This window comes from Sphaerodactylus townsendi, linkage group LG03 (genome assembly GCF_021028975.2).
Source record: "Sphaerodactylus townsendi isolate TG3544 linkage group LG03, MPM_Stown_v2.3, whole genome shotgun sequence".
NCBI lineage: Eukaryota > Metazoa > Chordata > Lepidosauria > Squamata > Sphaerodactylidae > Sphaerodactylus > Sphaerodactylus townsendi.
Window position 1 is genome coordinate 141,652,044 of NC_059427.1, and position 19,736 is coordinate 141,671,779.

The 19,736-nt window shown below is 45.0% G+C and overlaps 1 protein-coding gene and 1 long non-coding RNA gene across 4 annotated transcripts in view; one reads left to right on the forward strand and one right to left on the reverse strand.

Annotated features, from left to right (window-relative positions):
• Nucleotides 1-1,133: 1,133 nt before the first annotated feature.
• LOC125430311 lies at nucleotides 1,134-5,575 on the reverse strand. The gene is made up of 2 exons (XR_007244126.1): nucleotides 2,842-5,575; nucleotides 1,134-1,411 (listed from the first exon to the last, which is right to left on the reverse strand). It is a non-coding gene; the product is annotated as an uncharacterized LOC125430311 (long non-coding RNA).
• Nucleotides 5,576-8,197: 2,622 nt separating this feature from the next.
• FMNL3 (formin like 3) overlaps nucleotides 8,198-19,736 on the forward strand; it is a 112,139-nt gene continuing 100,600 nt past the window's right edge. For 2 of the 3 annotated variants that reach the window (XM_048492232.1, XM_048492233.1), the window contains exon 1: nucleotides 8,199-8,512. In XM_048492232.1, coding sequence (XP_048348189.1) covers nucleotides 8,396-8,512 — 117 coding nt within the window. In that variant the 5' untranslated portion in view covers nucleotides 8,199-8,395. Of the gene's footprint in view, nucleotides 8,513-19,736 lie in introns of all 3 variants that reach the window. The other variant, XM_048492234.1, reaches the window with a different exon arrangement.

Sequence of the window (19,736 nt, forward strand, 5' to 3'; positions counted from 1 at the left end):
CCACCCTAGGGATCTCCAACGTGGTGCCTGCGGGTGCCATGGTGCCCACCAACATCTTTTCTGGGGCTTGCGAAGTATGGCTTTTGCTTAGAAAGGATTTTGATTGGCTGTGCAGATTTAAAAAAAAAACACGTTGCTTTGGCAGCTGCCACCACAGCCTAAGGATCTGTACTGAAGTTGAGGTGTGGACGTCATTTGTGGCGTGCTCTGCATTGGTCCGAAGAGCCCATCTATTCCACGCACAGCCCCAAGGCCATGTCCCGTGCCCACAGCCACCTTCTATCCCCATCTCCCTCTGTAGCCAGCCACTGGAGTGGTGCTGTCTGCCCCACGGTCTTTCATGGCTTGCCACAGTGGGAGGAATGGCAGGGGTACAGTCTGTCAGGTTTCCCCTGGAGGGGTCAACCAGGGCAGGTGATGGGCCCGCAACAGCACTGGTGTCCTTGTCTTGTTAAGCAGGGTAAGCCCTGGTTAGTATTTAGACGGGAGACCACCAAGGAAGTCCAGGGTTGCTACACTGAGGAAGACAATGGCAACCCACCTTGGAGTACCTCTTGACTTGAGAACCCATGGGGTCCCTATAAACTGACTGCGACTTGATGACAAAATAAAATAATCACATTGGTGCTGTTTTTCATCAGTATATTCTTGGACCCATCCTCCTTCCCTGCTGTATGTGGGCTTTTTACCATCTTTTAAAAATAGGGTTTGCTGTATTGCTGTGAAAATGGTGTAAAAGGGTTTAAAATGGTGTAAAAGGATTTATACTATTTTCACACTGTTTTCACACCGCTGTTTTTGGCCCATGCGGAATCAGCCTGTGTAATAAATATTCAAAAACAGTTAACTTACTGATGGCGCAATGTAATTTTATTAGTATCTATTTTTATTTTTGAAATTTACCAGCAGCTGCTGCATTTCCCACCCTCGACTTATACGCGAGTCAGTTTCTCAGTTTTTTGTGGTAAAATTAGGTGCCTCGACTTATACACGAGTGCGGGTTGACTTATACATGAGTATATACAGTATATGCCATTCTTCAACCATCAAGTTCCTAGGGTGGCAAACAATAATGTAAATATTCGATGTATAGTATCTAATTGAAATAGATGCAATAATAATTGATTAAACAATTTCAATTGATAAAACAATTTTATCAAATAATTGATAAAACAATTTCAAACCACAGCAGAAGCATAAAGCAAACAGAGCTACAACTATGAAATAATTACCCATAGCACAAGGGGAAAATGCAGGGACAGTCAGCATGGTGAAGTGGTTAAAGACAGCAGACTTTAATCTGGTGAACCAGGTTTGATTTCCCACTCTTCCACATGAAGCTTGCTGGGTGACCTTGGGCTTGTCACAGTTCTCTCAGAACTCTCTCAGCCCCACCGACCTCACAAGGTGTCTGTTGTGGGAAGAAAAAGGAAAGCAGTTTGTGAGCTGCTTCGGGACTCCTTATGGCTGAGAAAAGCAAAGTATAAATCCAAACTCTTCTTTTTCTAAAACAAGGGGATTTTCCTCATTGTTTTTTTACCCCATTCATTTTGGACCCACACTACTTTGGTTTATCCCCAAATTTCCACAGACATTTAAGTGCCTTTAGTTTTTGCTTTGGCCGCTTTCCGGCGATGGGGCGGAATATATGGCCTGAGACACAGCAAAAACGCCCGTCCTAGGCAGGTCATTATTCGCATTAGGCACGAAACAGCTACATCAAAGCAGCCGATGCCTTCAGCGCCTCATCAGGCAATGAAGCCAAGCGTTGCCCGAGTCGCTGGTTTAAGCGCACTTTCTCCTCGAACACCGGCTTGAAAGCCGCTGCCGTGCGGGCGGACAGCGGCTTCAGCACCTCCCCACCCCGCTCCCTCCTGAACCGCCTTGTCCCGGGCCTCCCAGCTGCGTCGCCCGAGGCCTGGGGACGCTTCCGCTGCCCTCGCGTAACGCTGGAGCAGGCGCGCAGACGTCGGGGCGTGTCATAAGGGACTTGGTGACGTGCCGGAGGCCCGGGGACATGCTGGGTTGGCCGGGCGATGGTGCTCTGCGGCGCCGTCGTCCCGACTCTTTCTGGGACCGTCCATGCGGACGGTCCCAGCGTCGCCACCGTGCGGAAACGGCCTTAGATTATTTTGGTTATTCCCCATTTCTCCTCTGGTTCTTGTGAAACCACTTTTAATCTGATCTTTCTCGGAAAGTCAAATTTGTTGGCTTTTTCCTCGTGAATAATGTTTCTGTTCGTTTTCTTTGTCCTGCCCACTCCTCTCACCCAGCTCCAGCCCATTTTTAAATGATTGGACAGTCGTCATCATCAAATCACTCCCTCTCTTTCCCCTTTGCCCAGAAGGAGTGTGATTTCAGTTTCTTTTTTTAAAAAGGGGGACGTTTTGACACCACTGATGATGCCACCGATAATGACAACACCTCCCTTGAAAATCCTCATTGTTTAAGTCACAAGTGGAAGAACATAAACTGACTGCACAACTGTGAAAGTGCACAGGGAGAACAGATGTGCGGAAGAACCCTGCCCAAGCCAGTTCCAATCTTGTGGACTGAATGCCAAGAAAACCTTGAGAAAGTTGAGCATGCAGAAAAAGGTCAAGATAAAGACAACCAGATGCCTGGGTAAATAAAAGTGATTTTACCTGCTGTGTGAAACCTAAGATTGCATTTATTTACTAATTTATTGCAAAGATTTATCCTACACAGTAGTTACAAAAGCAATTTAAGGCACTAAAGCACTTTTTGTTCACTGAAAAATCCACTGTTGCTATCCGTACTATACTGAAATGGTCTCTGCATAAACATATTGTTGATGATTGCCACAGGATTTTAAATTACCTTCCTGTACTGGTTCATCAAGCATGTCCGTGCCATCCCAGAAGGAGTGTATCAACCCAAACCTATTCACATATACTCAGAAGTAAGTCTTTATGTGTTCAGTAGAGGAGAAGTAAATTCTTTGGAACACGCCTGCCTGCTGTCAGAGAGCAAAAACTAAAAAAAAAAAAGTTAAAAACCATAATTTAAAACAGCAGTTTGCATAATTCACTAAGGAAGATAATAATAACATTTAAAATAGTAATGGCGCAGCCATGGCACAGCTGTATCACCTCCGAAGAGGTTTACTGGGCCGTGAACAAGAAGCGGAAAGTAACCACTTTCCCCATGAGCGTGGCTGACACAGCTCAGTGGGTCGCATCACTGATTTTGCTGGTATAACCCTGAGCCAGCAAATGGGGGCATTCCTGGATCAAAATGACCCAAGAAGCCAACTAAAGCTGCCTTTGCACCCTGGAATGCCACCTTTGGTGCCAGCATGGACTCCTGAACCAGAGGAGTGCTGGTACCGCGGTGGCACTGGAACCCAAACATAGTGCTGCTGCATGGCTCCTCAGCACTGGTGTAAGAGCCTCTGCACTGGCATGAACACCCCTAACACTGGCAGAAATGGCATTTATGGTGGCGCTGGGGTCACGCTGCCTGCAGAGTGGTTTCACCCCAGGACTGCACTTTCAATTGCACATTTATTCAAAATCCCAGTAAAAGAAAATCGATGAACTTGATCCAGTGATACCAGCTTTCAAAGTCTGGTAGTCATTTCACAAGAAACTTAAGAGACCGCATTTCGTAACTGCTTCGATGTTCAGTAAATTGTTAAGGTGATGGATGGACTTCATGAAGTGATAAGAAATTCCCCATGCCTGGCTTAAAGTCACGCAGCAGGAGTCTTCTGGAGTTTGCTTCTGGAGAGAAGATGGATGACCACACAAAAACCACGTTCCACCAAATATGAAGTTGGAAATGCATCTGCTGTCTGGGGTGCAGGATAGTGATCACAAATTTCCTTCTGTTACCCAAACTCCTGGTACAATTTCATAAACTTTGGCTTCAACTCAATGTCATTTTGTAGTTCAATTAGTTCTTCCTTCACTAAAAACTCAAATATATTTCCACTGAATTTCAGTACTATATAGAGCCAGAAACTTGGGGTGCCATTTTCTAGCATCTAGGTTCTGGCCTGGGCAGCTGTACATAAGTGAACAGAACACTAGCAGCACCACCACCCCACTGCCCACTCGCCTCTTAGATAATCCCACTGACTCCAGAGAATGATACTGTCCACTTTGAGTACCAGTGGGATCTCATCAGATCTTGGAAGCTGATCAGGGTTGGTACTTGGAAGGCAGGCCACCAAGGAAAGCTCAGCAGAAGACAATGGCAAACAAATGTCACTTCTGCTTCTCACTTGCCATGAAGGTCCCTTGCTGTGGTCACCATAAGGCTGTTTCTGCACAGTCAATTACAGCGTTGTTCCATCGGTGTTCTTGGCAATGTTGCAGCAACAGAGTGTTCGCATGGGTGGGCCTCGGAGACAGGTAGTACATCGGCAGAACCCCTGCGCTTCGCACGGTTGCGCTTTGCAAACAGCATTCTTTTTTCCCCAGAGTAGATGTCACGGGCGTTCAGCAGCAGGATTGGTCAGTGTGGGCTGCCATTGTGGGGGGCTCTGCGGCACCGATTCCTGGCAGGAGTAACCTGCATTCTGGCCAGGTCCCACATTGAACTGCCTGCAGAGTCCACAGTTCAATGCTGGACCCTGCCAAACCAAGTCCTTAGTCTGACACTGGATTCGGTCTGGCTGCATCCTGCTTTAAACTGTGGGTTCCACCTCTGAAGCCTGCAGTTTAAAGCTAACCTGGCCTGGCTGAGTCCTCAGTTGAACACTGGGTTTGGCCTGACTGGGCCTGGCGTTCAATCTATGCCTTCCTCTGGACTCCACACGGGTCTCGGAGCAACAGGCATATTTTTCAGATTCGTGTTTAATAACTTGAACATTAAAAAAAAAGCTGATACGTAGTTTATCATTTTTTCCCACCTCCATGATCCATGTTACCATCCTCTTGTGACAGCACCATACCATGTACATGTTCCTGCACTTCAAATGTAACATTACAAGCCCTGTTCTCACATGAAGCACATATGCTGTGTGACAAAGGGCATCAGAGGTCCTTAGGCAAGCCGCTTTGCCCCAAGTCAAATCTATTTGCAGGGTGTTTAAATGATGGATATAATGCACTACAGCTGTACCTTCTTCTGATGCAAACCACACTACCCTGATGCAGGAGGCTGAAGAGCTTCTTGCATCTAGAAAAGGTGCTACTGTTGTTGATTTCAACAAACTGCAAAGACCAATGGCTTGAATGGCTGAAAAAGTATACAGGAACTAAGCGCTGTTATCATTTAGCAGCTCTGTCTTTCTTTTTCATTCAAAAGCACTTGTGCTCCTATCAAATATTTGTTAGCAGTTCCTCTCTTCTCCTTGTTTCACTAAGGTCAAGGCTGCCCATGATCTCATTCTCATTAGATCATGGGAGTTAACCCGTCAGCCCTGGTTAGAACTTGGGTGAGAGACCACCAAGGAAGTCTAGGATTGCAAAGGCAAGCCACCTTTTACCTTAAAAACCCTAGGGTCCAGAGGCGTAGCTGGGCCAAATTGTGCCTGGTGCACAGTGTGTTTTTCCACCACCCCCTCCCCCCTCCCGCGGCGCCCCCCCCTTGTCCCCTTCCCACACTTACCTTAGTTCCTTTTCTTTTTCTAGTACTTTTTCAGGCTGAAAAAAGCGGTCTCTTTACAGTTCAGGCTAAAAACTGCCTGAGGAACTATACTTCCCAGGAGACCTTGTGAGTCCCAAGGTCTCCTGGGAACTGTAGTTCCTCAGGCCACTTTTGAGCCTGAACTGTAGATAGCCGCTTTTTTCAGCCTGAAAAAGTACTAGAAAAAGAAAAGGAACTAAGGTAAATGTGAGAAGAGGGCGGGGGGGGGGCACCGTTAGGGGGGCTGCGCGGAGGGGTCTCAAGGAAAAGGAGGAGGGGCCAGGAGGCGATTTTCCACCCCCAGGTGTGTGCCCGGTGCGCAACGCACCCCCCATCCCCTTGCCGCTCCACCACTGATAGGATCACCATAAGTCAGCAGCGATGACACTTTCAACTTAAGAGTGGAGGAGTGTGGCTCGCTCCACTGAAAGGAGGCTGCCGTCCGCATGTCCGTGGTTGGCTTCAGCCCCCATCAACAGTAGTTCAGAGCCTAATGACATATCCCCCTTCCCTTGGTTCTGATAAAACCATGTTGGGAATCGAGGACTCGGAGCTTAATTCCAAGGCATATTGGAGATCAATGTCAATTGGAACCATGTTGCATGCAGAAAGGTGACTCTCACAATCACAGGTCAGGAAATTTGCCGTGGGAGGAGGCTTATGCCCTCTCTCCCTGTGCACCATGCTCTCTACCTGAGTTAGGCCCTCCATCCCTGGGAGTTAAATTCTCAGCATGGAATTTCCTGTACATATCTAGTCAACAGGAGTGGGGGGAACATGCTTACGTTTCAGGTGTTTATTATATAGATGCATACATCATGAAGCAACCCTGCAAACTGGGGCTTAACACAATGAAACTCTTGTTCAGGAACTAGGGCCAGATAGGGTTTCCCAATGAGAAAAACTTTATATGCATGTTTTAAACACCCATTTGTTACTATTCTAGAGTTGTCAATTTTCGACTGGAAATTTCCTTGAGATTTGGGGGAGCAGCTTGGAGGATGGGGTTCAGGAGGGGAGCAACATCAGTGGGGTATAATGCCATAAAGTCCATCCTCCGACGCACACAATTTCTCCAAGGGAACTTAGCTCTGTTGTCTGGGAGATCTCCAGGCTGCACTCGGGGGTTGGAGAGACCATTTTGCGCATATCCCTAAAAACATAACGCCTAAACCAAGATCTGGACACACAACTAACATGACGTCGATGGCAAAAATTTCCAGGCGCTTATGTCAGCCCAATTTTCTCGTCAAGGAAAAATCCAGCACAGAAATCCACCCAGCTACTTTGATATTTTAAACATGCAGGAGCGTTCCGAAAGGCGAGCCTCCACCCACAGCGCAGTCCACCGCGGCGCTCTGCGACCTCCGGCACGTGTGAACCAGACGGGACTGTGCCAGAAGGGGCGTGGCCTGGAGTCTGGCCCCGACTCCTCCCACTGAAGCCGAGAACGAACGGCTGGTCGGGCTTGCAACGCCGTCCGCGGCCGCTTGGGGGCAGCCGCTACTTCCCTTGCTTCTGAGGAGGGATGCCGAGAAGTAGGCAGGGCCGTGTGGAGTAACGGCTCCCTTTGTGCAGCCGTCCAGGGCACTTTGCAGCCGGGCCGGCAGCCGGAGTGACGGGGTTGGGGGGGCACAGGGAGCCCCCCCCCCCGTTCTGTTCGCCGCCCTTCCTCAGCTCCTGCGTAACCACGTCTACTCGGCAAGAATCACTCCCGTCGGTTTCGGTGTGAATCGCTGCAAAACGAAGCATGCCCGTGTGCAGCTGTGTCCAACTTGTATTCGGCACCTGGTCCCATCGAATTCAATGGGGTTTCCCTCCCAGTTGAACAAGTCCTGACGAACACGAGAGGTGGCTTCCTGCCGAATAAGGCTGTTGTCGTTTTCCCCTTCCAGCTGCATCCCATTAAAATACACGGGGTTGCCTTCTAAATACACGTGCAAAAGCTGCAAAGGTGCACGGGATGGCACACCGAGCGACTTCTGCTGCCGTGCTTTCTGTGGCGTCGGTTCACTGCGGAGAGGGCGGCGGCGGCGGGGGGGATGTTCAAGTTGCTTGGGGGTCCTGCAAAGAATGCTGATGGAGGTGGGCCTCGGCGTGATCCCTTCTTAGGATGTGAGGGTGCAGAGGCGGGAACGCAAAGTAATCCACACTCTTAAGCGTTAAAAACCCACTGGGGGGCCCGGGGCCGTAAGGATCCCGAGAGGAGTCGATGGCGCAGGACGGAAAATCAATCCCCGTTTGAGCCATTCTTTTGTCGTCGTGGAGAGCTTCGAGCTGTCCCTGCTAGCGTCCCGCCCGATCCTGCTGGGAAGCCCGGGCCCATTCAACGCCGTGGGCTTTCTGCAGGGGGAGGGCGCCCTAACTGGAGGGGGGGGGATGTCGGGTCGGCAGCGGCCGCGTGTTGGACGACGCGGACTTCTCAGCCAGGCAGCCCTGAGCCGTGGCCCGGGCGGGCGCGCAGAGCCCCTTGTGGGCCGGCCGGGCGAGGGTCTGCCTCCTCGGAGGGTCTCCCGCCCCATGTTCAGCCTTGCAAGGGGGTTTGCAAGAGGCGGAGGCGGCCCGCTTGGCGGGGGGGGGGGGAGGGAGGGGGCAGGAGCCGCCGCGACTTTCCGTCCACTGGGCGGGAGAGGGCTTGGGGCGGGCGGTGCCGGGGGCGGCGCCGACACTCCGGTCCTGGCCCAGGCCGGGCGACAAGGGAGGGAGGGACTGGGAGGCAGCCGCCGCCGCCTGGCCACGGTGGCCCCGCTCCATCCGGACACCCCAGGAGGGCTGAGCCGCCCCCGCCTCCCCTGGGATGGGGAACACCGAAAGCGGGGAGCCCGGCGGGGGGCCCGGGCTGCTGCAGCCCCCGCCGGGGAAAGTGCCCATGCCAGACCAGGGGGAGCTGGAGGAGAGATTCGCTCTGGTGCTGGTGAGAGAACCCCCTTCGCCCCCTCCCAACCCCGATCCCTCGCCCCCCCCCTTTTTTTTCTGCCGCTGAAAAATCTTCCTATGATTGTTGAAAGGATTCCTATCCACGCTCTCCAGAAGCGCGGCCGCACGGATCCTGAATCGCCTCTTTCTTCCTTCTCTCCCTTTGCTAACTTTTCATGCACTTTTTATGTGCCCCTCCCTCCTCATCGGACATGCGAGCCGGTTCTAGATTGGGCCCATTTTCTTCTATGGCAGATTAGTTTTAACTGCATGCATCCTGCTAACTGTTCACGTCTCACTCGATCATCCATCCAGGGATCCCTCTTGCCTGAGGTCTTCTTTGCCTGACTGGTCCCTGCTACCCCGATTACCTGTTGTTGATCTTTGCCCCACAGATTCTTTTTTGCTTCTTCCTTGCATGAGCCTAAGCCATTTTGTCCGTCCTAACTGAACTCCTTCTCCTCAGAGAAGACACACGCTGCAGTCAAATCCTAGAATGTGATCTCACATTTTTTTACTGGACCCACCCCTTCGACAAGGGTGATCTTTGAGCCTTGTGGATAGAATCGTAGAATCATAGAGTTGGAAGAGACCACAGGGGCCATCAAGTCCATCCCCCTGCCATGCAGGAACACACAATCAAAGCACTCCTGACATATGATCATCCAGCCTCCAAAGAAGGAGACTCCACCACTCTCTAAGGCAGTGAATCCCACTGTGGAACAGCCCTGACAATCAGAAAGTTCTTCCTAATGTTTAGGTGGAATCTCTTTTCCTGCACCTTGAATCCATTACTCTGGGTCCTAGTCTCTGAGGCAGCAGAAAACAAGCTTGTTCCCTCTTCGACTTGACATCCCTTCAAATATTTGAACATGACTATCATGTCACCCCTTAACCTTCGGTTCTCCAGACTAAACATCCCCAGCTCCCTCTGTTGCCTTTATCCTCCCTCATTCTACTGGTTTTTGTCCTGACCAGCTCTGCTTTCCCCTTTCTCCACCCTTCAGTAGATTTGCCCTCTTAGGTAGATCTATAGTCCCACCCTTTTCTTTGCTTTGACCATTCAGCTACATACCTATCCCGCTGCTCTGGCCAAGACAATTTCTTGAACCACAGTCTCAGATTCGGCAATCCTGTACCTCCTCCAGGTGTCTTAGTTCCATCAGCATCCCCTTTTGTGCCTTACCCATTCCACACAGGAATTTCTCATCCTTGATTCTTGAAGCACTTTTTCGGGTTCTTCTCTCAGCTTGATCTTGGGCGACTGTATTATTTTATTGATTGATTGATTGAAAACATTTCTATGCTGCCTTTCTCTCCAAATAGGGTTCCCAAGGCAACCCAACTTCTCAATTCTTTTTTTGTTCTCCATATCCTTAGGATCCATATGGTTGCTCTTTGCCTGCTGCCCTTGATCCCCTCCCTTTGTAGATACATACCAATCCTCCTTTTCCTTGGGACCACCCCCCATATCAAATCCCTCCCTGTACTGGGTTCCTCCCTGAAGGTTTTTGTGTGTGTTTTTTTCTTTCTTTACTAAGCGCCTTGTGTTGTGAAGAAAGGAATAGCATGAGAAAGGATTCCCTATCCCTGAATTTCCTCTTATCGCTATGTTCTGTTGGCAGGCACCCAGCTGGGGGCATTTGTGTATGTGTGTGTCATAGGTCTGTCTCTTGTCAAGTCAAGGCTTGGCAGTGAAGGCCGGGGACTTGAGTTTGAAAGGCACACAAATCGCTACCTTCTTGCACTGCTGTTCGCCGTAAGGCAAGAGCTACCCCTGACTGGTGAACAAAAAGAATTAGGGCATTATGGGTCAACTGATAGGAACACAAGTTTTATTCAGGAAGAAGAGGGAAACGATTGGCATGCTAACCAAATAAGGCACAGAAGATATTGTCATAGTACAAAAGGTGCTGTGGTTCCAACAGAGCATCTCAGATGGAGAAATGCCCTGGTTTTGTTCTGCCGTAATGTGCGGGGTATGGGAAGCACATTTAAATATTTTTGTTCACTTTCTGAAGAGTTTAGGGTAGGGGTCCCCATGGCACATGCTGACACCTTTTCTTGTATCTGCCAAGTGTTTTTAGGAAATGGGCAGGGCCAGGGAGGGCTTTTACCCAGCAAGGTTTCTGATTGGCTATTGGAGATTTGATTGGCTTTGCCGATTTTTCAAAATATTGCTTTGGCAGGAGTTGCCAGCACAGGACAAAGATCTGCAGCGTATTACTGAAGTTAAGCTGTGGCAACCATTGAATGGCTGGTTCCACCTCCTGCAGTAGCCATTTTGTTTCTGTGCCCACCATGCGGTGACAGAATTCCAAATGTGCCCACAAACAAACAAAATTGGGGACCCCTGGTTTTGGGAGTCAAATGTAGGTCCTGCAGTGGATTCTAAGCGGGTTTATTCTCTTGTCATTAAGGTCAATAGAGACTCTAGAACTTAATTTGATCCAGATACAAAAATACAGATTGACAACGGGTTATAAGGATACTACCATTTTTGTATGTGTGGGGGGAAATCTTCCTCTTTGTCCTGAAGTGGGTGTGAGCAACTGTCCTGATTTGTTAATGATTGAGGAAAGCAAAACCTTGGTGGTACAATTCATAGGAGAATGAACTTTGAAGAACATAGAATGGTTTTGTGGTTGCTCTCTATGAGATGGGAAGGAAGCGATGCAGAATCCATACTAGTATCTGTGAAAGCTGGTTGGACTCTGAGAACAAATATTACAGAATGAAGTGGATCAGCTTTGGACTGTACCATTTTGGGAGCAGGACAGTGACAAATTCTGGCAAGCCTCTTTGCATAACCCCCCTCCCCCGTATATAGTAAATTAGCACATTAGGGAAAATACTGTTTTCAACCTTCTTTTCTGATCTGCTGATTTCTGGAAATGCTTTACTTGGGGAAGCTTTCAAGAGAGTATCCTCTCATGATCTCGAGACCTTCAGGGGTGAGGCGGCTTATAAATCCCATAATAAATAAATCCCATAATAAATGATCTGAAGTGGTATAGTTCAGAATTCTAGCATCCCATTCTGCATAATGTGTAAATCAGAACAACCCGACATCCTTACAGTAAAACTAGATGCTTTGTGTATAAATCACTCCACTGGACTTCACAAATGACCCTGAGGCCTTTCTGAAGTCACTGTTCTTTTTGCCAAGTAACGCACAGCCTGTATGCTGCATTTCTCTCCAGGGGAACTTCCTTTCCCCCCCATGATCTTTCCTCACAAAATACTGACATGGTTGCTGTAGATCTTGAGGCTGCTGATTAGCTATTTGAGGTGCTTGTTGTAGAATGCTTGAGGGGGTTTCTAGGGGAATTTTCTTCTTAGTTATGGAAAGTTTCTTTTTCTAATTCCACTCTGGTGATGTCAGAATGACAGGAAGCTGACAGCATGTGACACATCATTCCCTCTGCCGCTTACCCCGCAGTGGGCAGAATGCTGCTTGAAAAATCACATTTGCATTCAGATTTGTGGAAGAGTGGTGGGATTGCAAAAACCACGTGACCTTAGGATGTTAATCATAAATATATTTTCAGAACCCATACCCCAAACTGCAAGGAGGTGGGTGGGACACAGCTCAGTGTCAAAGTACATACCTTGCATGCCAGAGATCCATTCACTTAAGGCTCTCAGTAGGTTAGTCAATAGCTGTAGAAGGGTGTCACGCTGATTAGGAATAGCACTGTTGAGAATATCATTTTCTGTCTAACACTGTAGGGCTTGAGTCTGTATACTGTATTCTGTATACCAGAGGGGGTCAATCATGGCCCGGTGACTGGATCTGGCTCGCCAGGCCAGATCAGGAACAAGCGGGTGGTTGCCTTAGCTGGCTCGTGGGCCTGATAAGCCTTTTCAAGATAGCCATTCCACCTTGCTGTGGGCTCACCAGTCCAGGCACACACACACACCTGTGCTGTTCTGGGGCTAGTTGAGGAGCCACCCCTGGGAGTGGCCTGACCAAGTCACACTTATGTCATATCTGGCCCTCGTAACAAAGCAGTTCAACACCCCTGGTGTATACTGTATTTTGTATACTGCAGCTTTGTAAGATGCATTTCCTTTCCTGAGGGCAGGATTAAGTACACATTATGCCAATTATGCTGTAGAAAAGGATACAGTCTAAATCCTTGTCTGTGGTGCAATTTGAGAATATCCCCGCTCGAGCCCCGTCATCTTGAGTCCAATCTTAAAGGAACATCTGTTCTCCTATATATCTTCTCTGCACTTTAAAATTAAGAACTGAGAATCTTTGGGTTGTTTCACCATCTGCTAGGTGAGTGGTCATGGCAGAGGAGCCTTTTTCTGTAATGCCTTCCAAGCTGTGGAATCAGTTGCATCCTGAAATTTGCTAGGTTCAATACCTGGGACCTTCTAAATAAGTTCCAAAGAATTTTCGGTCACACACACCTGATGAAATGAGGTCTGACTCATGAAAGCTTGTGCTGGAATTGTTTGTTACTCTCTGAGGTGCCACAGGACTTCTGCTGTGTTTTGTGCAGACTAATTAATTTTGTTATCTGTTTAGAATATTTCTATGCTGCCTTTCACAATTTTGCTTGAGGTAGCTTACAGTTAGGTGCCACAATGAATTGACTGGAACTCCCCCCCTCCATTATTAAAAAATATATTGTTTATTTTATTTTAAACCTTTGCAAGCACACATTTTTCCCATGCAGTTTTTGCTTTGTGTGTGTTTTCTGGTTGTAGTTGATTTTTTGAACAATTGTGGAATTGCTCATTCTTCTGTTGTAGATTCCGTTGTTCTTACTGTTGCATCAATGGCCTGGTACGTGCACAGGGAACTCCTTTTACCTTTACCTGTTCCATCATATGGTTTGTGTGCAGAAAGTGTGGATATTAAATTGAAATAATAAATTAACAAATAAGTAAATAAATAATGATTGTAACCCAATCAACCCAAGAATTTTGTATTCAAAGGGCATACTGTGGACATGTGAAACAGATAAACAGTAAAAAAAAAAACCCACTCGGTGCTAAAGCAGATAGCAAATCTAATGGAGACACTTTTCGTTGCATGGCCATTGCAGTTGGTCTGCTCTCTGTTTCATGAACCCTGTAGATTAGTTTGATCTGCTAGTGCCCATTCGCGCTTTCCATGGGTTGGTACTGTGTGGTAGTGATGGATGTTCCAGAGTTTGTGTATTGTGCCTGTGTGCTGAGTTGCCACAAAGTTTCTGCAGCTCAGTACATTGTGGTTATTCTCTCATGGCATTTTGATGGACAAATGTTCTTATTCTCACTGGGAGAGAAGTAATGGTACCAACTACCTGCTTTGCATGGGAAGCAGATAGGTCATTCATGTCAGTATGTATCATAGCAGGTATTGTCTACTGGTTGAGAGAAATACAGTGGTTGTCGTTTTGTAGCTGTGTATTCCTGCTTCTGAATTCTAGCAGAGTACATCAACCAATGCATCTAAAGAAGGTATCTGTGCCTTTTGCTCTGACCTGGTCTTCTACCATTTCATGCTGCAATGAGTTTCTCAGTCTGGTTAGTATAAGGAAGGTGTTGGGTTTTTTTGCAATAAGTTTTTATTTCAACATTCACAAAATACAACACATGAACAGATACAGAAATTTCAATCTGATATTTGCTTTGTAACTAAGGGCACTTCCAGCTATTGCATCGTTTAAAAATAAATGCATCTGAGAAGCAATTAAATAAATAAACCACAAAAAAGAAAAATAAATGATAACAGTAAAAATAAAAAGAATATAGTAGTAATAATATTAAAAGAAAAAAGAAAATACAAATATAAAATCAAATACCATATATAGGTACATAGTTATATTCATATTTTCCTTTTATATAAGTTATCCTGTTTCTCAATTCCTTCCTTCCTGAGCCCTTTGGGGGAGGGCGGTATAAAAGTGGAACAAATAAATAAATAAAATAAATAAATAAAATCAGAGTCTAATTTATAATCTATATAACTTGAAAGCTTGGCTGTTCTAACAATATTTATAACCTTATGTTGCCATTCTGTTATTGACGGAGTTTTCTCGACTCTCCAATATTTAGCCCAAAGTATTCTAGCTGTTCTTGACAAATATCTAAACTACATAACTTTAGCTGTATGTTTTATCAACAGTTCCTAATAGATACATCTCGGGGTTTTTCTCAAATTCAACTTTAGTATTATCAGTATTTCTTTTTGTATGGTTTCCCAAAATTTCCTAGCTTTAACACAGCTCCACCATTGATGGAAAAAGATACCCAAATGTTTCCCACATTTCCAGCAAAGCCCTTGCGATTTATTTATTTTTGCAATCTTCTGAGGTGTATAATACCAATGAAAAATCATCTTATAGTAGTTTTCTCTTATATAAAAGCTCTTAGAGTATTTCAGGACTTTACTCCATAAGTTTTTCCAAGTTTCAAAATTGATATTATGACCTACATCCCTAGCCCAATTTATCATACATTCTTTAATGTACTCATTTTCAACCTCTAAAGTTAAACATAAGTCATACATATTTTTAATCAAATGATCCTTTTGTTTCAATAATTTTTCTTCAAGAATATCTAATTCTTTAATTTTTTAAAACTTATTATTATCAGTCTCATCACAACCTTTCAGTTGGTGATAAAACCACCAATTATTATTCCAACTGATCCGAATTCATTCTTCTTGAGTCTTCAATTTGTTGAATATTAAATCTCTAGTTGACCAAACCATGTCTCTCCTGAACCAAGTCTTCTGGCAGTCAGAAAAAAAAGTCTTTAACGTTATAATTTCTCAATCTCCATACATCCACTATTTCTAAACTATTAACTAATTGAAAAAAATAAAAAATATATATCGGTAATTTCCCTTGTTTTCTTATGGTTGATATATGAGCCCTTTGGGGCCCTTTGGGGATCGGGCGGTATAGAAATTGAATAAATAACAACAACAACAACAACAACAATAATAATAATGATCTTGATTAGATCTAACCAAATTAACTACTGCATTAAAGTCACCAAGCAACATAAAACTCTGATAATCACATTCACCACCACTACCTTCTTTTTCATCACCATGAGTAACCTGCCGCTCATCCTTTGAAACTTGCCAATGGTACATCTGCTTATTGTTAAATATGGCACTGTCATGACAGTATAGAAATTGTGGCAATGGAATTGCCTTGTCCACCCAGGAGAATCCAGTGATGTATGGGTGCCGCCAAGATTTAGAAAGGCATTGTTTTGTTTTTCTCCAAAAAGCTAGTGTGTGTACATGCAGTAATAACCTAATGAAATAAAGAAACAAATGAAGCTGCTGTGGAATTAGAAGGCATTCTTTGATAATTGCATGGGAGACAAAGAGGGGGAAAGAACTGAATGGTTATGGAGAAGAAGGTGTAGGGCCAGGAGAACAGAAAATAAAGAGAAAGGGAGATTGTCACTATTTGCATTGTGATGGGAATGTGATTCTCAGGACTGGCATCTAAAGTTAGGCAGGTCTGGACTGTCTTCTGCACTGTCTGGAATGTCTGTGATGACATTAAAAGAGGGGAAAGTGTTAAGTGAGTGAATGGAGGCAATGCATATTAACAACGACAAGGGAAGATTCTCAAGCGGTCATGAACGTGCTTGAAAATGAGCAGCAATTTCAATCTAACTTCAATCACATATTCAACCTATCAGAAAACTTCTCTTGAAGAGTTGACAAAAACCTGAGATCAGTTTTTAAATGTCGAGGTCAAATTCAGTGTTCAGAACTGGAATTCTGAAATTCTGTTAAATTTCTCTCAACTTTGGACTTGAAAGGCTGAAAAGAGAATCTTCTTATTTTCTCTCAGAGTACAAAAACATTTTTACCTCACACCAACAGGTTTCTTTGAATCTGGATCCTGTGGTCAGTATCTAATCTGTGTTTAGAATTTCTCAGATATGAAGTTTTCCAACACAGGCTGAGTCTTGATTTCTACGCATACTTAAATGGTTGTAGGAGAATAAGATATATTTGAATATTTACTGCACCCATGGTCAATAATTAGTTTTAGAGAAAAGGAACATTTTAAGAATTGAACTGGTGAGCCACCCTCTCTCCCTGTCCCTTAAACTGTATAGCCAGTAAGTATAATTGTCAAAACTACTGTTTTTTCTGCTTTTTCCAACAGGGAAAGACACTCAGGGCTTTTCTGCACACTCAACTTACTCTTGATTTTCTTGGTAGTCAATCCACAAGTATTGGAATTGGTTTGGGCATGGTTTTTCTACATGTCTGTTTTCTCTCTGTATTTTCATGGTTATGGATTCGGTTTATTTTCTTCCACACGTTCCTTAAATAATCAGGAGTTTCAAAGGAGGGTGTTGTCATCAAACATTGGTGATACCATTGATGGGGCCATAGCACCCTCCCATTTAAGAAAGGTGCTAAAATATTGATCTATTGTATACTGTTGTAACGATAGGCTCAACAGGTTCTCTGAATCCCAGCTTTCACTTAAAAAAAGCAAATCTCAAACCTCTTCCTTTGCAGATATACGCCTTTTTCCTGATATCTCCATGAGGGTAGGGCCTAGAAACTTACTTTTTAAAAATAAAAGCTGAAAAATCAGGGAAACTGCTGAACCTATTATCACAGCAGTACGTTGATATTTGTAATGTTTTTTTTAAATGAAACTGCTGGTATTCATAACTCAGAGCAAGCGGGAGGAGCCAGAGTGGTTTGATGAAATTGACAGAGCAGTCATTGAAAGTAGGTAGAAATGGGCAGACAAGAAAACCAAAAACATTATGCTCAAGGGGAAAAGCGCTTCAGATACAAAGAGATCAAGGTAAAAGTGGTTTCAAAAGAACTAAGGAAAAAATGAGGGGAAACAAAAAAAAACTATCAAAGTACAAACTAAAGGCACAAGAATATGTGTGGAAACCAAGGAATAAACCAAAGCAATATGGGGCCAGCAATGATCCCCTCCCCCAAGAAAAACCTCATGCAGAAAAGCCCTTAGTGGGGGAAGAAAAGTATAATCATAATACCAATTTGTACTGGTTGCCAATTTTGAAATTTTATCTAATTTGTCATTCTTTTAAAAATTCCAGCTCTGCAAATATCTGTTTATTTAATTTAAGATCCTGGTACTGACCTTTAAATAGTTCAATTCTCCCCGCCCCACCTTCCTTGACAGCACTTTTCCCAACCAGTGCTGTACAAAAGATGTCATTTATCAGGTCATAGAGCAGGGCGTTTTTTGGTTTCCCTTCCTACAAAAGCTCAGAAATCCCTTTTAGAAAACATAATTTTTTATTAAAAAAACCAACAACGTTGGGATAAAAGCTTGTTATTGCTTAAATGCAACTGAATTTATATTCACACAAAACCCAACTATCTTGGGGTCATTCCGCACATGCAGAATAATGCACTTTCAAACTGCTTTCAGTGCTCTTTGAAGCTATGCGGAATGGCAAAATCCACTTGCAAACAGTTATGAAAATATTTTAAAAATGCATTATTTTGTGTGTGCAGAAGGGGCCTTGGCTTAACTGGTTGTGAGCTGGACTGAAGGCTCTGCCTCAGGTAGTTAATTCGTAATGCAATCTTTTGACAGCATGCCAGAGCCAAACTGTGGTACAGTATTGCAGAATGGAAGGCAGTAGAATGGAAGATCCATCAGACCATGGCCACACAGCCCAGAAAACCCGCCACAACCAGAAGGCAGTAGGGTTGCCACACTGGGTAGGAAAACAGCTGGAGATTTTGGAGGTGGAACCTGAGGAGGGTGGGGTTTGGGAAGAGGAAGGACTTCAGTGGGATACCATGCCATAGACTCCACCTTCAAGGATGGCCATTTTCCCCAGGTGAACTGTTCTCTGTTGCTTGAAGAAACTGTAATCCCGGGGGATTTCCAACTACCAGCTGTAGGAGAGAGGGTCAGGACTGGCGTTGTAAAGAGGCAAAATGAGGGGGTGCAATTGGGGGGTGCACCAGCCACTATCTTTGCTCCTGGCTTACTTCCTCAGTTCCACCAATGAGCTGGAATAGCTAATACTCTCTCTTTCTGTCATTCAGATGTCATGTATATATGCAACACATCAAGTTGTGATTTGTTGACAGGTGCCTAGGTAAAGTTGCCAGGCATGGCCTGGCATTCAGTGGGGGATTGGGGAGGGCCAATGATTTGGGAGATGCTCTGGCATTTGGGCAAAAACTGTTTGATAGTTTTGCCCAAATACTGGAGCATCTTCCACATCAATTGTGACAAGGTCTAAGCCTCATTTTTGTTCCTGGTAAGACTCCTGCTGGCCAATTGGAGCTGTGGGGCCCAAAGCTCAGGGTCCCCTCCCCTGGTTGGGGCCTGGCAATTCTATTCCCAATGGAAGACCACTTCCTTGTCCAGGGCAGGCTGAGGATTGTTGGGAAATGTACTCTAGAAGCATTACAGAAGAAAAGCAGTTGCATCAAGAACATTCTTTTTTAAAAAATAGTATTTTTATTAATGTTCTTAAATATAGTTTAAAAACAGATAAGAAAATATAGAAAGAGGAAAAAGAAAATACAGTTACCGGTACCTATAAACTATATATATTTTAGCTCTAACACATTGGATTTTACATGGTTTACATGGTTTTAAATCATCAAGAACATTCTTGAATGTCTCTGTTTAGGAGCTGGCTTTTGTGAATTTTCTTCCACAAAATTTTCTTTTCTGAGGGTCTGAACCTCATGCGCCTTTGTTTCAGTGTCATTTTAGAGCTCAAGCTCATTTTATTCTACCTCAACTGTGTGTGAATCAGTTTTGTATTATCTCTTTGGTTGCTTAAATGCCTATGAAATGTTGCTGCTTTTATTTTGAACTTTGAAAATAAAAAGTACTTCAATTTATAGAACTGAAATTACCACGTGCAGCTGCTACATTTGTAGAAATGCCTTCTAAAAAGTGGCCGAGGGCTCAGCAAAGTGCAGCGTCAGGTCCAATTGCAGAAAAATGCAGGTAGTATACAGAAGTTCCTTCAGCCTGCTGAAGCAGTGGGTTCTTTATGCAATGGTAGTGTGAATGTGGAAGTGCTCAAAAAAGACAGTGGAAAAGATCCAGTTTCCATAAATTTGTAAGATGGTGCAATCCCAGCCTCTGATTAGGGGCCAAGTGGAATTGGACTACAGGAAGAACCACAACAGACCACAGTTAGTACTGCTGATTCTGCACTGTGGCCAAAGGTAATGAAGCCTGCATTTGTAGATGTAGTTGTTTCCAATG